The sequence below is a fragment of the Peromyscus maniculatus genome, chromosome 2, assembly GCF_049852395.1.
Source record: "Peromyscus maniculatus bairdii isolate BWxNUB_F1_BW_parent chromosome 2, HU_Pman_BW_mat_3.1, whole genome shotgun sequence".
Classification (NCBI taxonomy): domain Eukaryota; kingdom Metazoa; phylum Chordata; class Mammalia; order Rodentia; family Cricetidae; genus Peromyscus; species Peromyscus maniculatus.
The window spans coordinates 71,718,988-71,743,418 of record NC_134853.1 but is presented as its reverse complement, the minus strand read 5'-3'; the positions used below and the strand labels follow the sequence as shown (position 1 = coordinate 71,743,418).

The 24,431-nt window shown below is 42.4% G+C and overlaps 1 protein-coding gene across 3 annotated transcripts in view; it reads right to left on the bottom strand.

The window, feature by feature from the left end:
* Tgfbr1 (transforming growth factor beta receptor 1) overlaps window positions 1-19,140 on the bottom strand; it is a 59,999-nt gene extending 40,859 nt beyond the window's left edge. Inside the window, exon 1 of one of the 3 annotated variants that reach the window (XM_076564177.1) lies at window positions 18,941-19,140. In XM_076564177.1, the coding sequence (XP_076420292.1) occupies window positions 18,941-19,037 (97 nt within the window). In that variant the 5' untranslated portion in view covers window positions 19,038-19,140. The remainder of the gene's footprint in view (window positions 1-18,940) is intronic. The other 2 variants (XM_076564176.1, XM_076564178.1) reach the window with 2 other exon arrangements.
* Between the last annotated feature and the right edge of the window lie 5,291 nt (window positions 19,141-24,431).

The following is a 24,431-nucleotide window of genomic DNA, read 5'->3' as shown; positions in this document are numbered from 1 at the left end:
ACATAGTAATAAGTGGCACTAAGTCAGGCAGTGGTGGCGCACGCCTTTAATCCCAGCACTGGGGAGGCAGAGGCAGGAAAATCTCTGAGTTCAAGGCCAGCCTGGTCTACAGAATGAGATCCAGGACGCCAGGGCTACACAGAGAAACCCTGTCTCAAAAAAAGTGTCACTTGAACATAAACACTCAGAGATTCAAAAAAATTAAAGTAGGAACAGAAGTTACCCTGGCCATGGAGACAATTCCTCACTTTACAGATGATTTTCTAGCATCTGTCTCTCTCTCTGTCTCTCTGTCTCTCTCTTTCACACACACACACACACCACACATCACGCACACACATATACAATAATAATAGTAAATAATAATAAATAAGTAAACTTAAAGGAAGAAATAAGTGGTATCTGTGGTCCACTGCCCCAGGCTGTGTTGAAGCCCAAGGTTAATGTGGATGTCCTTGGCCTACAGTAGCCAGGGGACTATACTGATGTCCGTTGGCTATGTTACCACTGAAGACCATGTGGATGTCTACTGTTTGTACTGCCATGGAAGACTATGATGGTGCCTGTGGCCTGTGCTGTAGCAGAGGGCCGTCTGTGTTGATGTCCATGATCTGTACTGTCACCGGAGTCTGTGTGACAGGTGCTATTGCCAGAAACCATGTGGATGCAAACACCAGAAACAATGTGCAAGCCCATAATCCATGCTCCCACTGATGGCAACAGGCAAAGAAGCTACTTTTGCAGTGGTATCAATGACTGCAGATTCACAGTTGACAAAGACGGACAGAGAAGGCTTCTGTGACAATTCATACCCCTTACCCCAAAAATTAACAGCCTAAATAGAAACCTATCAAAGACAACTCTTTAAAATTGTGATCAAGATGCTAAAGTATAGCTCTCCACAACTGATGTCTTCTGGAAAGTGGAGATGCGGGTGGGGAAGGACTCAGTTTTCTTTCAAGGGATGGCCACTGGGAGTTTGGCCATGCTCCACTGAGTATATGGGCAACACAAATTGGACTTGGGTTTTTTCCCCCCTCTTCTTTCTGTGGGGAAGGTTGAGGGGGGCAGGCCTGGAAAGGCTGGGAAGTGAGTGTGATCAGGGTGCATGATGTGAAATTCCTAACTAGTCAATAAAAATATAATGTAATAAAAACATTAAGATGCTTCTCTATGTTCCACCCTTTTTCTCTACACTTCCTCCACAATTCTATGCCAACATATTTATCCTAGGGAGCAGCTACTTCATGTCAATTTCAAAATTTTGTTCACTCTGGAAAATAATTTGCACACACACACACACACACACACACACACACACACACACAAATCCTTTTAAAAAATTACCTTTTAATTCATTCTTAGAATTTAGTCTAAGAAAATGAGAACAAAAATGTAAGCACATAAACGGCCATCAATATTTATGACTGAAAAACCTGAGTGAAAGACAGTGCAATGAGATTCTCAACTATGACCCAATTAGACACAGAAGACTGGTTTTAGCAGCATGTTTAAGGACAGGAAATGATCACATTATTAACTCCACAGAGAGCAGAAAGCAAAGCTCCATGTGAAATAATTACAGTCTGCCAAGTTCTTCTTGGTTCTGTTCTGTACTCCTGAGTCTGGGTATGCTTGAAGCAGGCTGGTGTACTCAGCACTGCACTAGAACCTAAAAAGAAACAGGAAACTTCTGTTTCTGACAGTGAGTGATGAAACAACTAGATTTCTTATTTCTCCTAAACAGGCTTTTACACTTTTAATTGGCAGATTTCAATTTCATTAGTTGGTATTATAAGAACATAATCATTGTACATACAGAATTCAGAAACAAAAAGACTTACACTGAATACTAACTGTACCAGTCAGCAATAAAGTCAATCTGAAAAAGTCGCTAATTTATTTGAGCCTAAATTTCTTGACTTACGCTCTGTAACAGTACTAATTACAGAAGATTTGAGAGTTAAATGTAAATTTGGGCATTAAATATCAGCACAGCACCCAAAGCACTTAATAATCCACGTCTGTTATGCATTCATTCAACAACAACTTCTTTAGAGCATCTACTTCATGCTGCTACCCATTTTAGAAGTTGTGCAAATAATCAGAGCTAATCTTTAGACAGCTCTAGGAACCAATACTGACACAGAGCACAATATAAATTGTAGACACAAAGGCAGTGAACACTCACAAGAGCTACTATCTCTCCATTCATGGAATTCTTCAGTAGTATCTGAACCAGAATAGCAAAAGAACTTCATTGTGGAAGCACAGAAGATATCTACAGGAAATACAATTTCAGTTACAATCCAAATTCACAGTGCTGCAATAGGTCCTGGGCATACTTTTACATGCAACACTCCTGAATAACAAGCTCATACCACAACTTGTTAGCCATGAAATGTTCAGGCTGACTCTAGTTTGTTATTCTACAGATGAACAGAAAGTTCTAAGCGCTACACCAACAAATTCTCATTTATTTTGGAAAGAAGAAAAGAATGCAAAAACCTATAGAGTTCTCACTGAAGTAGCGTAAAATGAAGAGCTCCACATTTTCCCTCTGGAAAGCAAAAGTGGCTGTAGGGAACACTGTTTCTTGGCTGTGTAGAGATGTAGTAGATCGTCCTGGGCTAAAAGCCTGAGGTATGAGATGTAACTGAGGAAGAAGACAGAAGTAACCACCTTCAGAGCTGCCTTTGACTTAGGGTACAGAAAATAACACTTGGGCCAGCAAACAGCTAAAGACCTATGGGACTGACTGCTGAAGAAATGATCTAGTAGTGTCATGTGCTTAGTGGACTTTCCCATAGAAAACAACGGCATGTGTAACCCTACACAGTGAGAAAACACCCTTCAGAGGATGAGGAAGGTAAGACTGTAATGATACAGCACAGGAGGCCTTGGTGGGTTGGGCCAAGGTTCCCCCTGGGTGAGGGAGACACACCATGCAGATGCGGCGGGCAGTGGCCTGACACGGTGGAAAGTCATTCATACCATGCAGACACAGTATCCACATGGAGAGTTTATTATAATAAAGAGAGAGGAAGAGAGGGAAAGAGAGAGGAAGAAAAAAGAAAGGGAGGGAAAGAGGGAAAGCAGAGGTGTGCACACCTCACAGCGAGAAAGGGAGGAGGAGGAAGAAGAAGAAGAGGGAGGGGTTTTTCCTTAAAAGAGGCTTTACATCAGGACACAGGGCAGGTCCCCAAGGGGCAGGCCAGAATGCCAACAAAAGACTCTTGCCTTCTAGTTCACAATATGGAGAACAAAACACACCACTGGTGAACGCAATGCAAAAATGCAGAGAGTACAGAAAAGGAGAAGTTCTCTGAAGAAAAGATCCCGTACTATAAACTTGGGGAAAGTTAATGAAAGGCAAACCATTTGGGGGAGCTGACACAGGAACAAGTGAAATGGGCAGCTTAGACAACATAAACAATGATAAAAACCCACACATTCATTTAAGAAAAAGGGCAATTAGCAAACTGCAGAATAAAAGAAACTTGGAGGAACTGAGCATATACCTCAGTGGGAGAGCCTAGCATACAAGATCAGGGTTCAGTCCCCAGCATTGCATCCAGAAGCAAGGCAGCTCACTGTACATCTCAATTCGAAAGGTAAGATAAGAACATGGGAGGGCAGCACTGGATACAGAAAGATAAATCACAGATTGAAAATGCACCAATCTTAGAAGGAACTAAAGCGGAAACATACTAAGATACCATTCTCCTTTTTGTCATTTTTCCATTCACATGATCTCCTTTTTAAACTTTAACAAATATCTATTTTAATAATGTTTACAAAAAATAACTTAGTAGTTAATTGATAAAATCTATTTTTTCCTGCACTTCTATTTTCTTTGCATTTACTGAAATGTTCTATCTCCAGCTTGATCTTCAAACTTCTTGCCTTCAAATTTTCCTTTAAGTATTACTTTAGCAGAACTAACAAGTAGTTTTGGTATGTAAGGTGCATATTCATTTCTAGAGGTCTGTAGCTAGACTTCCCTTAACCAAAGGGTTATTGAGAAAATATAAAATTTCCCAGTAAATTTATTTATTTTGCTATTTATTTATTTATTTATTGTTACAGTTAATTTCTAATTTGAGTGTTCTTTGTGGACCTCCATGTGGTAAACTTCCTGGAAAAATCCAGAAGAATTCTGAAAGAATGCTATTTATGATTACAAAATTGGAATTCATCAAATCTTTATTCCATACTTTGAATCCTGCTTTTCTTAATTTATAGCTGTTCTATAAATATCTTCTTATATTTTAACAGTATTTGGCATATATACATATTTTACTAGCTACATAAAGATTAACAATGCATCCTGGGGAATGGCAGTTCTTATCAAAATAAAATACCTTTAACCTTAATGTTCTGCAGCTTGATTGTTACTTTGTATGGTATTAATTTTATTATAGCTTTTTCTTGTTATCAGATTTGCCCTTTTTAAATATTACATTATTTTGAATTTTTTGGTGGCATTCTAAATATTTCTTGGGAGGGGACAGGAAGATTTACAGTCCTCTGGGTGCATTAATACAATCTAAGAAAGTTTTCAAAAATAAAATAATTTAATCGTTTAGATTTACTAAATATTCATAGACTTAATATTTGTCCTGTAATTAGATTTTTAAAAGCCTCTTATGGACAGAGTTTATGGTGTTAAATAATTCTCTAAGACTTTTAATAAAAGAAAAAAAAAAAAAGTAGCACTCCCAACATTCAACTCTTCTTATTCCCTGTCCTACTGAAGCAAATTCACTCTACCCTGGATTGATTCTCTCTGTATTTTAGCTTTACTTAATTCCCATTTATTTGCAGAATGAAGAATTTATTGAACCCAGCAAAAATAGATAGTAGGCACTCTTAGGAAGCTAGAAAACTTAGTAAATTATAACACACAGTAGTTATACAAGTTTGTGTGTTCTTGCCTTCTCTCATCTGATGTTACCTTCATCAGCAAAGACATTATGAAAACAAGCAGCTACAGTCCCTCCTACAAGAACGTAACTGAATTAAACCATTCAAGTTGATTTCTTAAGCCAGCAAAAGGAAGTCTCCAGTAATAACTCTGCAATATGTCTATACTATTTTAACCACTGACTCGACTCCTTTTAGGTAGAAACAACCACCTCACAGTAACTGAACTCCATTTGGGGTACACACTTGCCCTTTAAACCTAAACTAAGTGTATAGAAAAGTCTAGGATGAGAGTTAAGTTTTCAGACCCCCAAACCTAGATATCAAGAAACCTGGCAGTAGAAATACAGTAGGTTTCCAACTGCTACAAACAAGTGGTTACTGAAAAAGGCCTGAAATGGTGGGAGAAACATAAAGACCTCCTAAGGTCAGAGAAATGAGGGCCTTGGTGTATCACTTGGAGAAGTGAAGATACAGTACAGAAGACTCTTCTTACAGACTTATGACGGTTATACACAAGTCAACAATTACTAAACTCTAGCTATGGTTTAGAATGGACCAAAGGTGATTACAACCACCTGTTCTATGAGACTTGTTTTCCCAGTTCCAGGGATTCCAAGCTAAATTAGAGGAAAGCATTCAGCTGCTTAGGGAGACTATTTCCTCAGGGCACACTCTTGCAAAGCACCCTTAATTCTGAGCTTGTATTTCTGCCTGATGCCTGCGCCTTCCCTACCAACCTCTTTCCTTCTTTACATTTCCCATCATAAGATAAGGGCAAGCTGAATTTGACTCAATTCCAGCACTCAAGAGGCAGAGAGCCAGGTGGATCTCTGTGACTTCAAGGCCAGTGTGCTCTACATAATGAGTTCCAGACCGACTGGAGCTACACTGTAAGACCTTGCCTCAAAAACAAACAAATAAATAAATAAATGATAGATGAGATCTAACTAAAATAATGGTCTTTTTTGTTTATTAAAAAGATAACATGGAAGACACAATGGTAATCATGAGTGTGAGAACAAATAGACTTACTTTTACATTCATAAGGACAAGAGAGAAGACAACAAAAGTAAAATACACTAAGAAAAGCAAAATAATAGACAAAGGAACAATTAGTTCATTGTTGTGGGATATTTTGATCATATTCTGACACTCTTGAGCCTGCCAATAGTTTACTTTGAATCAGAGAGCGGGTCTAGTTACTAGCTGACCAAAATTAGGCATAGAGGTTTTGGAGAACCGAGGACATATAGAGAGACACAGGAAGTAGTAGGGTAGGGCTTACAAAGATGCTCAGCCCTTTTGGATTGAGGAAAGAGAAAGAAAGAAGGTCACTGGCAGCTTCTCTGTCATTTCTCTAATCATTCAGGTTCTTTACCCCAATATCGCACTCCTGAGATTTTACTGATAAAGAATAACTAGATAAATGCTTCAGTTCATAAGAAAGCAATCCATAAGCCAGGCCCAGTGGCTTACAGGTTCCAGCTACTTGAGAGGTTTAGACAGTAAGATCACAAATTCAAAGCCAGGCTAAATAAGATCCTGTCTTTACAACAAAACAATAACAAAACAACAAAAACAAAAACAATGCTAAAAAAGGGCTAGGAATAGATATAACTCATCTGGGGATAGATAAAGCACAATGGTAGAGGATTTGCCTATCATGAGTGAGGCCCTATGCTCAATTCACAATACAGAAAGAAGAAAGAAATCCACCATGCTATGCTTTGTCTTTAATTACTTGTCAGTACCAGAACCTGTTTTGCAAGGCTGTGTAAGGCTTGCAATCAGAATATCTTTCCTCATTGAGGAACACAAGTAAATTGGCCCCTGGCTTGCAATTTTTTTCCAAATATAAAATTAGATAAAATAACTAAAACTACTTTAACTGTTTATTTTGGTAAAAATAATTATGTATAATTACTGTTGAAGGAAATCTATAATAGACCATCTTGATGTTTTATTTAAATCTGTTGCACATTGAATAACAAAATTAAAATGTCAGTTTCTCAATTGGAGAATACTCAAATCAACAGCCATGTGCTAAACAAAGAGACTCAATTAGAGCACATTACAGTTCAATTTAGAAATGAATAAATCAAGCAAAAAATATATATGCACACACATACAAATGAGAAGCCACAGTTGCTTCTCTTTTGTCTCTATATTCTGAGTAGGTCTGACTACATCCTCCATGTTCACTGCTCTCAAATATGTCCATTATTCCTAGATTCTAGTACGAAGGCTTTTCGTTTTTGCTTTTGTCACGGGATCTATTTGAATTTCAATGCATATTTAAGGATCTTATATTGTAGAAATGCAACAGGATGCCTGTACAAGGTGTCCTAGAACTATAAATACCCTATTATGTAACTAGTAAGGTCCATAACTCAGAAACCTAGATGGAACTATTATCCTGAAGCAAGTAATCAAAAATAAGGTGAACTTTAAGTTTGCCCTGTTGGTGAAATCAAGGAAACCCTGGAAAGGATCTAAAATAGTCAACAACTGCAAAATAAATAAATCTGGAAAGGCCCTAAAGCAGTCAACAACTAATAACTAATAAGTAATAATAATAACTACTGCAATAATAAGTGAAATATAAAAAAGAAAGCTATCCTTGTAAGTCATGAAGAATAACAAACACAAATCATTCATTTCTCAGAGTGCTTACAAACAGATTCTGCTAAGAAACAAGAAGATTCCAGAATGCCTCAAAATAGAGAATGTTACACAAGCTGATGTGGGTATCTTAGAGTTACTATAAGACTGGTTAAAAAAAAGGGGAACATACTCTGGGTACATGTGATCTCCCCTCAAGTAATCAAAGCAAAGACACTCTCAACATCTGGCCTACACGGACCTGATGGAAGAAAAACATGTCTGGGTCTGTTCATCTTTGGTGACCATTCTTTGATGATGCCTGCCAGATGGATACAGGCCAATTTAAGAACATTAGGAAAATGTCTTTATAAGCCAGCCCAAATAGTTTCATGTTGTTCTCTATCCATTATCCTCCAGCTTCTAGCAAAGCTTAATTCAAATGTCCCAGCTTTGCATCAGCTGTTCCACTGGTATTAGAGACTCATATGTCCACACTTGGATCAGAGCCTTAAATAAGGAAAACGGTGGCAGTAGGTACTAAACTGAACCCTAGGAAAGTGTTGAAGAGGGAGTCTTAGAACAAGAAATCAGGAATGCCAGGTCTAGCAATAACTTTATACCTTGGAGATTCTTTGAGCACTGTAATCTTGCTGCTTGCTTGAGGGGTGGGGAGTGGAGGGGGTTGCTCATGAATTCTTAGTAATAGGTAGTGAGATATTCAGCTTCCTCATTTGCCCTTGCTGCTAGAAAATTAAGAGCTAACTAAGTATTGTGCTAAAATGCAAAGCCTTCCTCAGCTACAGTGTTTTATGTCTTGTTTCCTCCTTTCAGCCACTAACTAGTCCTTATGTTTCCCAGTCATTACTTCTGGTCTCATTTTATTTCAAGCTAAATCCTTCTTTTAAGAATAGCCAGAGTACAAGACAATCAAGTAAAATATCTCAGTACAATAAGAAAGTTACAAGAAGATAGTGCTCAAAAAGATTTTACCTTTTAAGTGTGTGTATGTGTGTGTGTGTTTATGAATGTGTGTCTGTGTGTAGGTATCTACATGTGAGTACAGGTACCTGCAGAGGCCAGAAGAGGTAGTGAGTGAGATCCTGTGAAACTGGAGTTACAAGTGGTTGTAAGCCACTTAATGTGGGTGTTAGAAGCCAAATTCTGGTCCTCTGGAAATGTAGCAAGCACTCTTAGCTGCTGAGCCATCTCTCCAACCTCATGAAGATAATGCTCATCTTGAAACCATGAATCCTAGTGGGGCTTAACTTGTACACTGGCTAAAAACAGTAAGCAAGAAAGTTTGGGTTACACCAAAATACACAGAATTCTCCATGAGAAACAGCTTAGACATAATCAAGTCCAAAGGCAGCCCTTCACTTATTTAAATACGTAATAATTGCCATTTGTTGAGTATCTACTATGTTGGGCTCATGCAAGGTATGTTACAGACACTGCTGTGTTCTATCTTCACAATGGCCATGTAAGTGAACATTTAACTTTTGCAAAGTGTTCCCCAATGAAACACACCCATTAAAAGATAATTACAGACAAGAATGCCAAGTTTTATTTATCTATTCTTAGAAATAAAGATACTACTAACTAACTTTCTGGGAACCTGCCCTCAAAACTGGAAGGAAAACAAACCAGTTACAGCAATTCAAATAGAAAATGAAACAGTCTAGAGATACACAGCACCAGTGTTTAATTCATGAAGCAGAATGGGGGGGGGGGCATTTAACAGGACAAGGTTTAGAGAACTCCAAGAAAATTCCTGTAATACCAGCAACCATGACCTGAGACCAATGGTGTAACCTAAACTCTAAACAGGAGACTTCCTGTCTTCTAGCTCAGTCAGGAACCAGGCAAATTCCTAAATAGACTGGATGTTTTTATTTAGTTCAGTATAACCAGAAGATCAAATTCTAAACACATATGTTCTGTGTTAGGCAGGTCCTGCAACATAAGAACAAGGAACACGCCGATGAACTGAGCAGGATCCAGATCCAAGCTGGGACTTCAGGACTGAATATTCCTCTTAAGATGGCTTTTCAGACTACCAGAAGCCAAAGAAAAAGTGCAGGATAAAAAGAAGATAGTGGCAAAGCATGTCTTTGCCGGGAGTCTGCTCTCTTCACTCCTTATTGAACAACTGCACTTGCCTATCTTACCTCTACCTCTACCTCCTCAAGTCAGAACTCCTTTCCCTTTAATCCTTCTCCTTCCAGATTCCTTACAAAAGACACTTCCCAGGTGCCCAGGCACCTGGAGTCCTTGATTTCTACACTCTGCTTTTTACTGCTAAGACTTTCTTACCATGCACTTTCTATGCGTTTGAGATACACCAGCCAACAAAAAGATACCTGCTTTCTTGAAGTTTGCTCTCTAGTAGGAAAGAGAAAGAAACAGAGAATATATATGGTATTCACATAAGTAAACAAGACGTAGGAAATAAGTGTTACAGAAAAGAAAAAGTAGAAGAGTATAACAACTTGTAAAATGGGTCAGAACAAGCTTCATTGAGAAAATGGGACGTCTGAGCAACTTCAAAGAGGTGAGGGAGGAGGCCATTTGGGTACCAGGGAACAGAATAATTCTGATTTGACTGAAATGTCCCAGAGCCCCTCTTCCACTCCATTTCCAATATCATCAAACCAATTCCAAAGTCTCTCCAGGCAGCTGCCCTGTCCCACTTCCTCTGTGGTACAGTTAAACATTCTTTTTCCACAGTAAAACTACTAGCCCAATTTTCACAATTCTCTTACACATCTATCCCCAATATGTCAAACTTTTATTTCTTCACTTAAAATTCTTAAAGTTTTATCATGATCCTTTTCCACAAGTGCCATTCTGATTGGGGAATCAGGAATGCTTCTCTTTCTATCCATCCTCTACATCCTACCACCCTGCAAGGCAGAGTTATAGCTCGACCGCCTCTGCAAAGTAGTCTTTGTGGCTGCTACATCTGAGTATGTGTCACTGTTCCTCAGCACTGTCATTTTTAAATGAAAGCCTGTCATCTAGGTTTTCTATATTTCCCATCTTATTGATGATTACTAAATATTTGCTAAGAAAAAAAAATTGTTTTCAAACTGGAACTCTGCCAGTGTAAAGCACTTTTATTAGCACTGATAAACTTCTAAACACAATGATTAAGAGTATGGGGGGGGGGTAATGGCTCAATTGGTATAGTGTTTGTTGTACAAGCAGGCAAAGTGAAGAAAGTTGAGCACAGCTGTACAAATCTGTAATCCCAGCACTTGGTAGAGGGTTGGGGGAGGCAAAGACAGGAGGAGCCCTCCTTGAATTTTCCCTAGCCAGCCAGTCTAGCAGAAACATTGAACTCCAGGTTCTGTCAGAGACCCTGTCTCAAAAGGGTTGAAAGCAATATAGGAAGACACCTGACATCTGCATGTGAATGCAGAAGCATGCACATGCCTGCTTGCGCTTGCGCTCTCTCTCTCTCTCTCTCTCTCTCTCTCTCTCTCTCTCTCTCTCTCTCTCTCTCACACACACACACACACACACACACACACACACACACTCGCTCTCACTCTCTCACTCTCTCTCTCTTTCTCTAAAATAAAATTGGAAAAAAAGGAGTTTATTTTTAATGTGCAGAGATGCAAAAAGCATCCATTTTTAATGATGGCTGATAGCTCTGTTTTGTTTTGCTTTTCTCTAATACAAAATTTCAGTTGTTTTTGCTTCTATACTTACTTTTAAAAGCAGGAGTTTAATATGGGCTATACAAATCAATATAAATAAAGTGATCAACTATGATTGGGCTCATGAGTGATACTCAAATTACCTAAAAATATAACTTTAAGGAAAAATTACACACTGAGTCAATTGCAGTTGCAGAACCAAACTGCAATTAAGACAAGTTCAAACAGCATGGCATGGTGGTCCATGCCTGTAATCCTAGCTCACAAGTAGCTAAGGCAGGAAGACAGCCTCAAGCCCCAAGAAAGCCTGGGACTACATAGTGGCCAGCATGGACTCTATAGCAAGACCAAGTTTCAAAACTATTTTTAAAAAGGGGGGAGGGGGTTCTGAAGAGATGACTCAGTAGTTACAATAGCTCATTGTAGAAGTAACCATCTTATTCAATAAGAAACACAGAACCAATGCAAAGAAGAAAGCCAAGAGGTCAGAGCTAAGAGCTAAAAACCTTACCCTTCCTCTTGCGGTGGTCCTACCTCTCCAAAAGAGACCTACTTCCTGTGGCGCTCAGTCAGTAGAACATGAGACTCTTAATCTCAGGGTCGTGGGTTCGTGCCCCATGTTGGGCACCAAATGTAGATATAACCAACCGTCTTATTCAATAAGAAACACAGAACCAATGCAAAGAAGAAAGCCAAGAGGTCAGAGCTATTAGCAAGCCATAGGAAAGCTGGGCAATGATGGTGCACACCTTTAATCCCAGGACTTGGTAGGCAGAGCTAGGTAGATCTCTGTGTGTTCAAGGATACAGTATTGGAGACACACGCCTTTAATCTCAATACCAACCATAGAAGACCTGGAGGTCTGTACAGACAGGCAGTGACGAGGTGGTCATGTGGTTGGGTTTACAACCAATGAGAAGGCAGAACAGAAAGTCTTTATAAAGCCAGAAACACATGAAGTAAGGTTTTTAGCACTTAGCTCTGACCTCTTGGCTTTCTTCTTTGCATTGGTTCTGTGTTTCTTATTGAATAAGACGGTTACTTCTACAGCTCATTACAAAATCGTGATGACCAGAGTTCAGATCCTAGCCCAAATGTAGCAAGCTGGGCTCCCTACAAATGCTCGTAACCCCAGCTCTGAGGGACAGAGAAATGGGAGGATTACTGGCTTCCTGCCTAGTTGAGAAAATATGAGGCCCAGGTTCAAGGAGAGATTCTGCCTCAAAGGAATAGGCAGAGAATGATAAAGGACACAGGCACTTGTATACACGGGCACACAAATACACATACACACACACACACACTGATACAAATAGATAAATAAATAAATAAATAAATAAATAAATAAATAAATATGTTTTTAAAGTAGAAAAATAAAAGGTCTGATTCATTTTCTCATGGAAAGGACTTCCTGCTGAAGTAACTCTAACAATATGACTTTGGTTTCCTTGTCTGCCAAATGAAAACCAGAAGCTTCATAGATACAAACTAAGTCCCAATCTAAGCAAACTCCTGCCAGCTCTATCTACCTAGATATAAGGAGTTAATGGATATAAGGAGTTAATCATGTGCAGCTTAGTAGTTGGACTATTGTTAGTCTATAGCTGTTCTAATTGAAGTAGTCTCACTGCTATAAAAGCCTCTATTATTGAAAGGCCAAACACAAAACCTCAGTATCTTTGGTTAATGTTAAAGAGTGCTGAAAAGGAGCTATGTCATCAAAATCCAGTTATCTTCTGAGCACTGGTTGCCTAGACCTGGAACAAATGGGAGTCATTTTGTGGCCCCAGGGATTTAGCTTAGGACAGAAGGCTTGCCCAGAATGCTCAAGGTCCCAGGTTTGATTTGCATTACCACAGTCTTTTTTTAATTAATCAGTGTGTATAAACAAGAAGCTGTTCCTTTTGTGTGCTACTAACTAGCATCTAGGGTTGGTCACTAGGTTAAATGAGACAAGATAAGTAAATGCTCATATTATAGTCTCCTAATGAATGTATATATCTGTATAGCTAGGGATTGTTATTTGAGCTAGGAATTATTTTTACATGTCTTACTTTCAGGTTGCCAAATGGGGGGGAAGCTTTATAAAGACCATACCAGATCAGTAAAATTGGGCCCATATAATCAGCTTTACTCCACTGGTGTTTAAAAAAAAATGGATGTAAGGAAAAACAAAAACAAAAACCTGGTAAGTCAACCAATTACAAGTTCACAATGAAGTAGTCACTAGACTGACCTACAGTGTCTGGACTGAAGGCCAACCTCACAGCTAAAAAATGGATCTACTTCAGCAAAACAAATTTTAATTTTTGTGGAAAGTGCTTAGATATGTTCTTAAGAAAACTAAGTTCACAAAGACATTCAGTGCTAGAGATGTAGCTCCACTGGTCAAGCACTTGCTTAGCATGTTGAAAATAAACAAACAAAAACAACTCTGGGTTCAATCATCAATACTGCCAAAAACAAACAAACAAACAAAATAGTAAATAAATACATCTCTGATGTACAGGCTTGTTATCCACTCAGGGAAGTGGAAGCAGTATGATCAGAAGTTCAAGGTCAGTCTTAGGTGCCTAGCAAGTCTGAAGCTAGTTTGGCTACAAGAGACCCTTTCTCAAAAAAGGGGTCTGGGGGAGCCTTCAATGTTGCCCTAAATACTGCAGTTAGGCTGGGACAAACTGACTATAAATTTGAGAATACTCCAAAATTGCCTAGAGCAAGTTTTATGAAGAAAAGCAAAAACATCCCTGAGAAACATGACAGCATCTGCCCTTAATTCCAGAAGCAGGAAGTGAGAATGCATCCCAACCACATGACATTAACCCACAGTCCATCTGTTTAGAACACATTGTTACGTAAGCCATGACAAGAAAGTGCAACAAAGGGCTCCCAGTCTGCTGCAGTTTGCAGCCCCTCCCCACAGTTACACCCAATCCAACTACACCTCACTTAACACCAAGACAAATCCAAACTGTCAGCCCACTTCTCAACCAGTAAGTACTATACCAAGTCACTTAAGGAGCAATTAAAAAAAAAAAAAAAACAGTGACTTTTCCCTGGAAGAATTTTTACCTTAAGCATCCTCTCTCCCTCCTGAAAAACTCACTTTTCTTAAATTCTGTTAATTCAGACCAACTTCACTTAGGGAAATCACCACTAATCCAATTCCTTCCTCATCTTCAAGTCCTTTACTTTTAAAGCACATGGCAGGACACAAGATTTGGAATTAGGAAATCAAAGTTCCTTTCTTTCTCAGTTTGGCACTGTGGAGCCCTGAGAAATGAATTACTCTGGGGATCCTCCATGGTAAACTGAATGATGACATACCTGTAATCTTCACCACTGGAATCCCCAGCGCTGGTGGAGTACCCCATTGTTATTCTCCTCTACTCCACCCACTTACATTACCATTCTGTCTCATTTCTAGTCATGTATTATAGAATGTTTAGAACTGAGGGAAAGATAATACAGCCAAGGCCGGGCGGTGGTGGCGCACGCCTTTAATCCCAGCACTCGGGAGGCAGAGGCAGGCGGATCTCTGTGAGTTCGAGGCCAGCCTGGTCTACCAAGTGAGTTCCAGGAAAGGCGCAAAGCTACACAAAGAAACCCTGTCTTGAAAAACCAAAAAAAAAAAAAAAAAAAAAGATAATACAGCCAAACACACAGCATAGACTAAGAAACCTAACTCTAAAGAATCATTTGACCTGATCCTTGTCCTGCAGCAATTGGGAACATAAAGAACTTTAAAAACCATCAAATCCTCCTCTGTGCCTAACTGAATTCTAGAGACTCTTCAAAACCATTTTTGTTAGAAAGTATCCAAGATGCCGGGTGGTGGTGGTGCACACATTTAATCCCAGCACTCTGGAGGCAGAGCCAGGTGGATCTCTGTGAGTTGGAGGCCAGCCTGGGCTACCAAGTGAGTTCCAGGAAAGGCGCAAAGCTACACAGAGAAACCCTGTATTGAAAAACCAAAAAAAAAAAAGTATACAGGAAGCCCTCTCCAGTCACTTCAGCCTATACTACTACTTCCCTGTCAAATACTAATATGTCTCTCCACAAAAAGTGATAGTAAAACATTTAACAATGTTCACTACAAGGGCACCAGCCAATCAGAAAAGGTATTTAACCCATCAAAACACTTGCAGCCTAGTGGGCAGTGGTTATACACAAGTCCTATTCATTGCTAAAAAAAACAGAAACTTCAAATTTAAATAACATAATTTTCTCATCTGATTTCTACAATTTCATGAATTATACAAAGTATCACAAATAGCTGTTTTGTTTATCATACCATGCAATGTTCTCCAATTATATATACTATATATAATTCTAAATTAAGACAGAATTCTGTTTGACTGGGCAGTCTTACAGAATTTATTTAATCAACACACATTTATGTAGAACAGTATATAGGACACAGTGCTAGGTTCTAAGGACATAACAAAAAGGCATAATTCATACCCTTGATACTCAATACATACTCATACAGTTAGTTAACAATGCAGGATAGTAGCAATGAATAACACAAACTTTAATGCTATACAGTTCCAAGAGATGGAGTTCAAAGAGAGCTAAATGAAGCCTACACAGAATGTCAGTCTGAGAATTTCTGTCCTCAAATTCCCATAAAAGGGACAAAAGGACGTATGCAGTGAAAAGGCTCAAGAGTCAGGAACTGGTGGGAACTCAAGAGTTTGCAGTTCTGAGATACTCTCTCTCTAGTTGAATGGCTCTAATCATAAGCCTCAAGTGCTGCTCTGGGTGCTAACTACACAGAGGAAATCTTCAAACCTCAATGGACAGCCTGGGATAGTTTGGCATTGGTTCATAAAAAATCCTCCATGACAGAAACACTACAAAAAAAAAAAAAAAAAAAGTGGATTTAGGGGGTAACTGGCAGGACTAAGCTGTTAGGAATGTTTTCCAAGAAAGTCATGAAATGGCAGGCAACAAACGGCATTCTAACATGCGATGCAGATATAAACAGGAATACTGTGTACCAGGGACAAGGAACCAATTTCTCTAAAAAAATCTATATTGGAGAAAACAAGCTGGCAGTGAAATATAAATAATACTCAGACAGTAAAGAGCAACTTCCAGTTTTAAGAGAAGCTAAATTTTATATATATACACATATAAACATGGGAGCCCACTTCTTCTGAATGTGTAAAAGGATACAATGAAACATCAACCTAACTTATCAAGGCCATAGCTTCTTTTTTTTAGGGGGGATGGGGAGCTCCAGACTAAGTCTATATTATGTAGCTCTGGCTGTCCTAGAACTCACTGTGTAGACCAGGCTATCCTTAGACTCACAGAGATCTGTCTCTGGCTCTCAAATGCTGAGATTAAAAGCATAACTCCATATAAAGGGGGAGGGTCACAAAAACTCTGGCAACAGTAAAGGGCTTCTGAATACACAGCATCCAAAAACTAAGTCAAAATCAAATGAGTAATGAATCTGAGGTGTTTCGGGCAGTGCATGCTTGTGTTGAATCATGCAACTTCACTACAGCCTTGGTTCTGAACACACATGTCCTGTTACATAGTGCCAACAGAGTCTAGATATTACTTGGTGAGTTTTAACGTTTTTACTATACATACAAAATTTTCTACTCTTTCAAAAACATAATGGTTAACTACAGAAAAGACTTTCATTCCTCATGTCTATCAAAGTGGTGTATCCTTGATCATATTATGTTAGAATGTTGATTTTAAAAACTGTAAGTTTCATTTTAAAAAGCATTGTTAAATGAATCTCATCTTGTGATCTTGTGATTAAGACAGAATTTCCAACAATTTCTGAAATGGCCCTAAACATATGTAATTATGTGAAGTGACATCAGATGATTTAATTCTTTATGTAAAAATAAACTCACCCAACTCATTACTACAAAAATTTGCTTTAATCTTTAATAAATGGTAAAGCTGTATGTATCAATGAATTTTAGAATAATTTTATTTTGATCTATTATCAGTATGTTTGATTTATATACTAGGTTTCTACATCTATATACTTAAGGTCACACACAATTTCTTGAGAAAAGAAGGTGGCAAATGGGAAAAGTTTATGAAGTGTTAGTCTAGGCTTTGAGTAATAAAAGCATCTAGGCCAGTTTTGCATTACACAATTGCCTAAGTAGGAGATAAAGTCCTCCAGGGAGGGCATGGACCAACTTTCTCAGCATCCAAATCAACACTGCTAAGCACATGAATGTGTCCTGCTTTGTCCTAGGTAGAAAAGAATGAATTACTTTAGCCAAATAATTGTGTAGAGTAATGGCCACTTATATTTGCTGCATAATTATAACAATTCTCCCACTATGCCCACAGTTATCTTCCCTCCTAAGCCAATGTTAAAAACCCACTGTATCTTCTAACGCAGAACTATGTGAAAGGAATGTTCAAATAAAGTAAGAAAGATACCTAAGTTGTAAGTATTAAAATATCAACTGTTCTTTAAGTGGGCTATGCTACTTTGGTGCAGCAGGTGCACCGATTTTGAACTCAGAAAGGCCTAAGTACAAATTCTAACTTCTGCACTTAGTAAGAACTTAATCGCCTGCACCGTACTTTTCATGTCAATATACAGGACACTTACTGGTAGCCCTGAGGGTTCAGTTATGGGTGTCAGACACTGTACTATGGTGTATCTTTTGTATATGCATTATAATCGACTCCTAATAAGTAGTAACTACTAAGTTTAATAATAGCTGGCATCCACAGTCTATAAAGAGCCTTTTTTTGGCTTGTTTTGCTTTTTAAAAATTTTGTTATCCACTTTCAGCAACAGAAATGTATTTTCACTGCATTTTAGTAGCTAATGCTAAGCCTAGGTATTTTGCTTTCTCCTATTTTAACTCGGCGACTGACAAAGTTTTTCACTCTTCCCTCCACGGGGTGACAACCAGTATCACGACTGGCTTTAATATTTTAGAAAACCACACAACATCCTCCCCTCAAAATCCAGCTACACAGAGGTCTGTTTCTAAAACTACCTTCACTTAAGGAAATGATATACCAAAGCAACGATCCCTTCGAGAAAAATGAAGCATTCGGTCAATTCTACAGGACCAAGCCCATTAAAACGTTCCCAAGCCCGAGGAGTGAAGAAACGTTCAAGTTTCTACTAGCAAGACAATCCTCTGGTTACCGGACTCTTAACTCTTCTTAGGCGCACGAAGGGAGAACATTGCGCGCATCTTCGCGCCTGCTTCTCACACAAAGCCCCGGGTTAAAGACGAGTCGCCCTTGGCGGGTGCTGACACTCACGGCAGCGCCGCCCACCCGGGGTCTCGGCCTTCTGCACCCCTTACGATGCCCCCCCGGGGAGTCCTCCACGCTCCGAGCCCCCGAGCGCCTCCACTCCAGTGCCCGCCCACGCCCCAGCATCCCCAGGCCCCGGCGCACTTGGGAAGGGACTCGGGGGCCCTCGGTCCTCGGCCGGCCTCGCGCCCCGGAGGGCAGGCAGCCCCCAACCTCCGCAGGCTAGCCCGCCGCTGCCCCCGGGAGCCCAAGAGGGCCGGCCTCCCGGCGCTCGGCCACCCGCGTCCGACACCGCCCCCGCCCCGCCTCCCCTCCCCGCCCCGGCTCGCATGGCGCCTGCCGGGTCAGAAAAGCCCGGCCGGCCGGGCGCCGCCACCTGCGCCCCCGGCCCCGCGCCATGTTTGAGAAAGAGCAGAAGCGAGCCAGAGGCCGGGCCCGCCCGCGCGCCCCGCAGCCGCCCGCCCGCCGCTCACCCTCCGTCCCCGGTAGCAGCGTCGCCGCCGCCGCCGCCGCCACCAACACGAAGAGAAGCAGCCGGCGACGCGGAGCAGCAGCCGCCGCCGCCTCCATGGTCCCGCCGCCACCGTTTACGGCCCGGCCCGGCCCCGGCCACAGCTTCTCCTCAACAAGCCTCGCCTCGCCTCGCCCCACCTCCCCGCCGCCGCCGCGGCCTCGCTCCGGCCCTTTGTAACTGCTCGAGGGACGCACGCCCATTGGCTGCCCGGCTCCCGCCGACCCCGCCTCCCCCGCCGCCCGAGAGCGCCCTAGAGGGACCCAGCCGGGAGCCCCGCCCGCGGGGCCTCTGGGTGGCCAATGAGCGGCCGCGGGCTTCTGCCTCTGGCCACGCCCCCGCACTGCTGGGCCTCTGGCCACGCCCCCGCACCGCTGGGCGCCCCTACTCCTGCCACCGCGGGGCGACTGGCGCTCTACCGGCGGGTGGGGGCAGGGTCCAGCCAGCGCGCCAGACGGAGCCCGCAGTCCCGGCTAAGCGCAGGGTGTGCCTGTGCGAGTTGCTTAGGGAAAGACTGTGACCGTTGCACGCTCTTTTCTTCTACCCCAACCCCACCCTGACTTCCCCTGCGCAGCTCTGCACCGGGCAAAGCCCAACTCTTCGCCGCTCAGACCCTGAGTGCCGTCCGCCGTCCAACTTCCCCTGCCTAGACCCAAGCCTCAACTTCCAGTCTCCCTGCAAGATAAACCCGATTTCTTCCTGCTCTCCACATCCACCCCGGATCATCTTGTCGCCTCAAATTCCAGTCCCAAAGTCGGATCCCAGATTCGGATACCCGAGTCGGAGCTCAGCCACACCCCCGATTGGCCGCTGCCTCTCGGCCGCGGTAACAGACCCAGACCGGGGATCCCTGCTGCCCTCCTTCCCTCCCTCCCTTCCTGACCCCGCGTGGAAGCAGAGAGTCCCTAGGGTTTCGAAGGAGGGGGGGATTGCCCTACCGAGCATCCCGCCCCGGGGCGAAGCGGGAGCAGTCCTAGGTACTTTGAGTTGTCTCCGACACGCCTGTGTAATAATTTCGAGGTGTCACTAAAAACCCAAATAAACTCAGCTCCGTTTTCATTCTGAATTCCTAATTTACTGTGAGACGCTCCACCCACCTTCCCTCTGGGACGCCAAAATGAGCTCCAGATTTGTAATTCTTCCTGTCAGACTAGTCCTTTCTTCAGACACAAACAGCCACGGAGGCGGCCGCATGGCACCGACAGCATTTTTCCGCAGAACCTTTTAAGGAGACAATTTTATTTTCTGTGTGATTTGAACTCGTAATTAAATAAAGCTCAGTAGTGGGAATCGGCCGGCCTCTAGTATCGCTTGGCAAATTGCTTTAGAGTCACTCTCCAAGAGTTTGATCCTGCCGTGAAGGGAAACCAGACCGTGGGGGTTAAAGATGGGGGTCGGGGACTCCTCCTTGGCTGCCGCTGGGATACGCTTCAGCAAGTCCTCAAACTGCCAGATCCTGAACAGGCTGGCTCTCCAGGGCCTGCTCTCTGGGGCTCCGGAACCATCAGCCCCCAGCTCCTCAGGCTCAAGTGCACTGAGGCCGCTGAGACGGGCCAGCTCTCAAATGCAGTTGGCTCGGAAGACTCAGAGGGCCTTGTCACACACGGAATCTCCGGGGCCTGCCCCCACCCCACCCCCGCCCCAGAGACCTTGTGCTTCCTAAGCAAGTACAAGTAAGCTGCACTGATCGTTTTGGTTTGTTAAGATTTATGTGTGTGCCTGTGGGTACGTGCACCACGTGAATGCGGTGCTCTTGGAGTCCAGAAGAGGGCATCTAACCCCCAGGACTGGAGTCACAGGTGGTTGGGAGCTGCCTGACAAAGGTGCTGAGAGCAGAAGCCGTCCTCTGGGAGGGCGCAATGCCCTTAAGCGCTCACCTATTACTCCAGCGCCCAGTCCTTGGTTTTAAAGGCACGATCTCATTGTGCAAACCAGGCTAGACTGGAACTTGGAATCCTCCTGCCTCAGTCCTCCCTCCAACCCCCTACCCCCTCCACCCCATCCCCCACTGGGGTTACAGATAAGTGCCAAGATGCCCCTCCCCCCACTCTACTTTTCCTATTCTAGTGTGTGTCTTGCATAAGATCTCGGGAGATTTTTATTTAATACAGGAATAATTATTCTCATGGGATTTTTCTCTGGTTATCTTTATTAGTGAGTAGCAAACAATAAAAGCACCTATCCCACTTATAAATGAAAGGGACTGAATCACAAGGCCAGGGTTCCTTAATGACATAATGTGTCTGGAACGGTGTCTGGGACATAGTAAATATTTAGTTAATACCAGTTCCTTTGCCCATCCCCTCTGCATGATGTTAACCCTGAGTCTAACTCTACCCTTTGCCTTATGAAACCTGTACTATCAACTCGGGGATTTCTTCTGTGACACACGTCCAGGTCCTGAACATTTTCCATGGAACTAAGTGTGTTCACTAGGAAACTGAGGAACAGGAAGGAGAAACAGACTATTTTTAAATTGTGTCTTCCTAATATTGGGGGAAATTTCCATGAGCTACAGATCTGAAAATAACTGTGTTAGAATGGAACACTAAACTGTCAGCTTAAAATTGGGACTCTCTATTTGCAGTTTTTCTGATGCAGATGCTGGGTCCGGGTCCTGGAAAGCCTGCTTAAGTTCCTCTGGAGGCAGTCCAAGAATCTACCTTGCCAATCAACTTCTCTGGAGGGTCTGCTGCACAGGACACCTGGCCACTTCAGAAGACATTGACTTACTTCAATACAGTGAAATGAATGAACCCAGGTTTGTTTTGAGAAAGGTTGGGCAGTGGGAGGAAGCCTCCAGCCTTGGAGACCTACAGACCCTAGTCACCCTAGACATTTTCTGGATATGGATCTGTGACCTGCCTGATTTCTACTCACTCCCTAAATCCAACACTCATTCCACCTCCCCACACCCCCACACAGGCACACAGGCACACAACTCCCACCTACCTCCCTACACACAGTTTGGCTGTGAGGCCTCAATGAATGGTTGCACATAGGGAATCAATTACAAATGTCCATCCCCATCTTAATCTCCACAGGTTCTCAAAAGGCCAATAGAATGTTCGCTCTAATTTCTTAACGGGGAAGAGAAAGAGGATCATCACTTGGCAGATCATCTGTGGGGCTCAGCCTGGAAGTTACTCCAGCACCTCACCCTCTACACAGTCAAACCTCTGTCTTTACATCGGCTGTTTTTCCTTTTGGATGATTCTCTTAAGTAAGATACTTTCTCCGAGATAAAGAGCAAAAGGTGCTAGTTGCTTCATCCGTGTCCATTCCTAGATTTGCTTGGTAACAGAATCCTAACTTCTTTAGGGAAAGCAATTCACGGGGGTGGGGGCGGGGTGGGGGCATCTCAACTTGTTCAGCTCCACACCTATGTGAGCAGGCAGCAGGTTCAGTCCAGCAAAACATGAACAGGAAACCATTTCCTTCCCAGCTGAGTGTGTTTCCCTGTATTTGTGGTGTCTGACCTGGGTTGTCAACTCGACTGGATTTGGAATCTACTAAAACACAAGCCTCTAGCCACTCCTGTGAGGGACTTTCTCAGTCGGGTTATTGGGTGGGAAGACTCACCCTAAATGGCATTGTCCAGTGGTGTTCTCTTTTTTCTGTTTGTTTTGCCTGCTTCCACCAGCAAGTTCCTGGACCCCACTGCTGTAGCATTTCTTCACCAACCTTAGAAACAGCTTCTCTGGGCAGCCGATGCAGACCGAAGACCAGCAGTTCTCCAGGAATCCTCCAGGCTTTCAACACCAGACTGGCACTGCTGAGACATCCAGCCTGGAGACTGAGCAACTCCTGAATTCTCAGCCTCTCCAGTGTGACAGAGCCAGTGTTGGACTACGCACATCCTGCAGGATATTCTAATAAACCCACACATCCGTAGTCTATCAGTTCGGTTCCTTTAGAGAACCCTGACTAAAACACCATTTAAACAAGAGGCAAACACACCACATTCTCACTCTCTTTCTTCCCGGAATGTGGCTGCAGCTCTTGGAGACACAGCAGCCCTTTGTAAGTATAATGGTGATGATGGCTTAAACTAGGTTTAGTAGGAAGGAAAATGGGTCCCCAAAAATCCGGCGATCAACTACACCGGCTCTAAAGCACTTACTTATTTCCTACTACATGTGGAAAGATAAGCCTTTGTTTTAAACCTTAGAACACTTTACTTCTGCTCATGTGACTATTCTGATACAGAATTTTCTATCTTGTTTTCTCACCTTCGGAATATTATTGATTTATGCCCTTGTGAGAGGCTGCTAACTCTTGGTGCTCCTAACTGGATAATGCACCTCACAATTTAGTGGCTGGGAATCCTAGGCACATGTTATTGTCCGTAAGACTGTGGATAGGCACAGTGGCTTCTCTGGTCTAGGCCAATGTAAGCAGTCTCAGCTAAGCTCTGACATGAGCATGCTGTCAGGGCCAGTCAGCACCTCTAGGTAGTTTTCATCCTCCAGCAGGCCAGCCTGGGCTTGCTACCACGGCAGTGCAGAGATCCAAGATAAAGAGAGAAAGTGTGTAAGACTGCTTGATTGTTAGGCTTAGAGTTAGCACATTATTAGACTCACTTCTGCCCTACCCCCCTGGTTTGGGCAGGAACTGAGCAGAGACAAAAATCAAAGCATAGAAATTATCACACACACACACACACACACACACATACACACACACACACATATGTATATGTATATGTATATGTATATGTATATGATACATGGTTCCTAGCTTCCTTTTCATCCTCAAAGCAAGCTACAGCAACTAGAGTTTATCTTCCCTGAAGCTGGACATAGAAACTACCCCTGTCTCCAACACACACACACACACACACACACATACACACACACACACACACCCCTTTCAGTCATGGAGGCAGTGGACATAAAGAAACTTACCCATCCTGTTCGACGTAATACCTGAACTTGAGAAAGGGCCCTAGTCTAGACTCTCCAGGGATGCTGCAGAATCAGACTGGCAGCCTTGCTACACTTCTCTACCCAGGCTAGGCACTCTAGAACATATCTTCTTGTCCAGCCATGTTTTACGTGATTATCCATGTTTCAATCATACTTATGCGATGAAGTCTTCATGAGGATGGAACACTTCTGGGTAGCTGAACACATGGAGGCTTCTCAAAGGTGATGCTCCTTCCAAGGCATGGATGCTCTGTGCCTCTCCCTCACAGCTGGTCCTATGCAACTCTTCATTCACAGCTTTTGGAATACCCCTCGTAATCTGCTAGTAAGTATGTCTAGGGGTTTTCTTGAGATCTGTGAGCCGTTCAAGCAATCTAATTGAATCAATTGGTCAAAAGCATAAGTATAAACAAGCTTGAGACTCCCATCCGAAGGATGTTCTTTAACACCTTTGAAGCTTGAAGGAGGTTTTATAGACATTGACCCGAGGCCCATATATTTGAGAACACAGAGACTTGGCCTTAT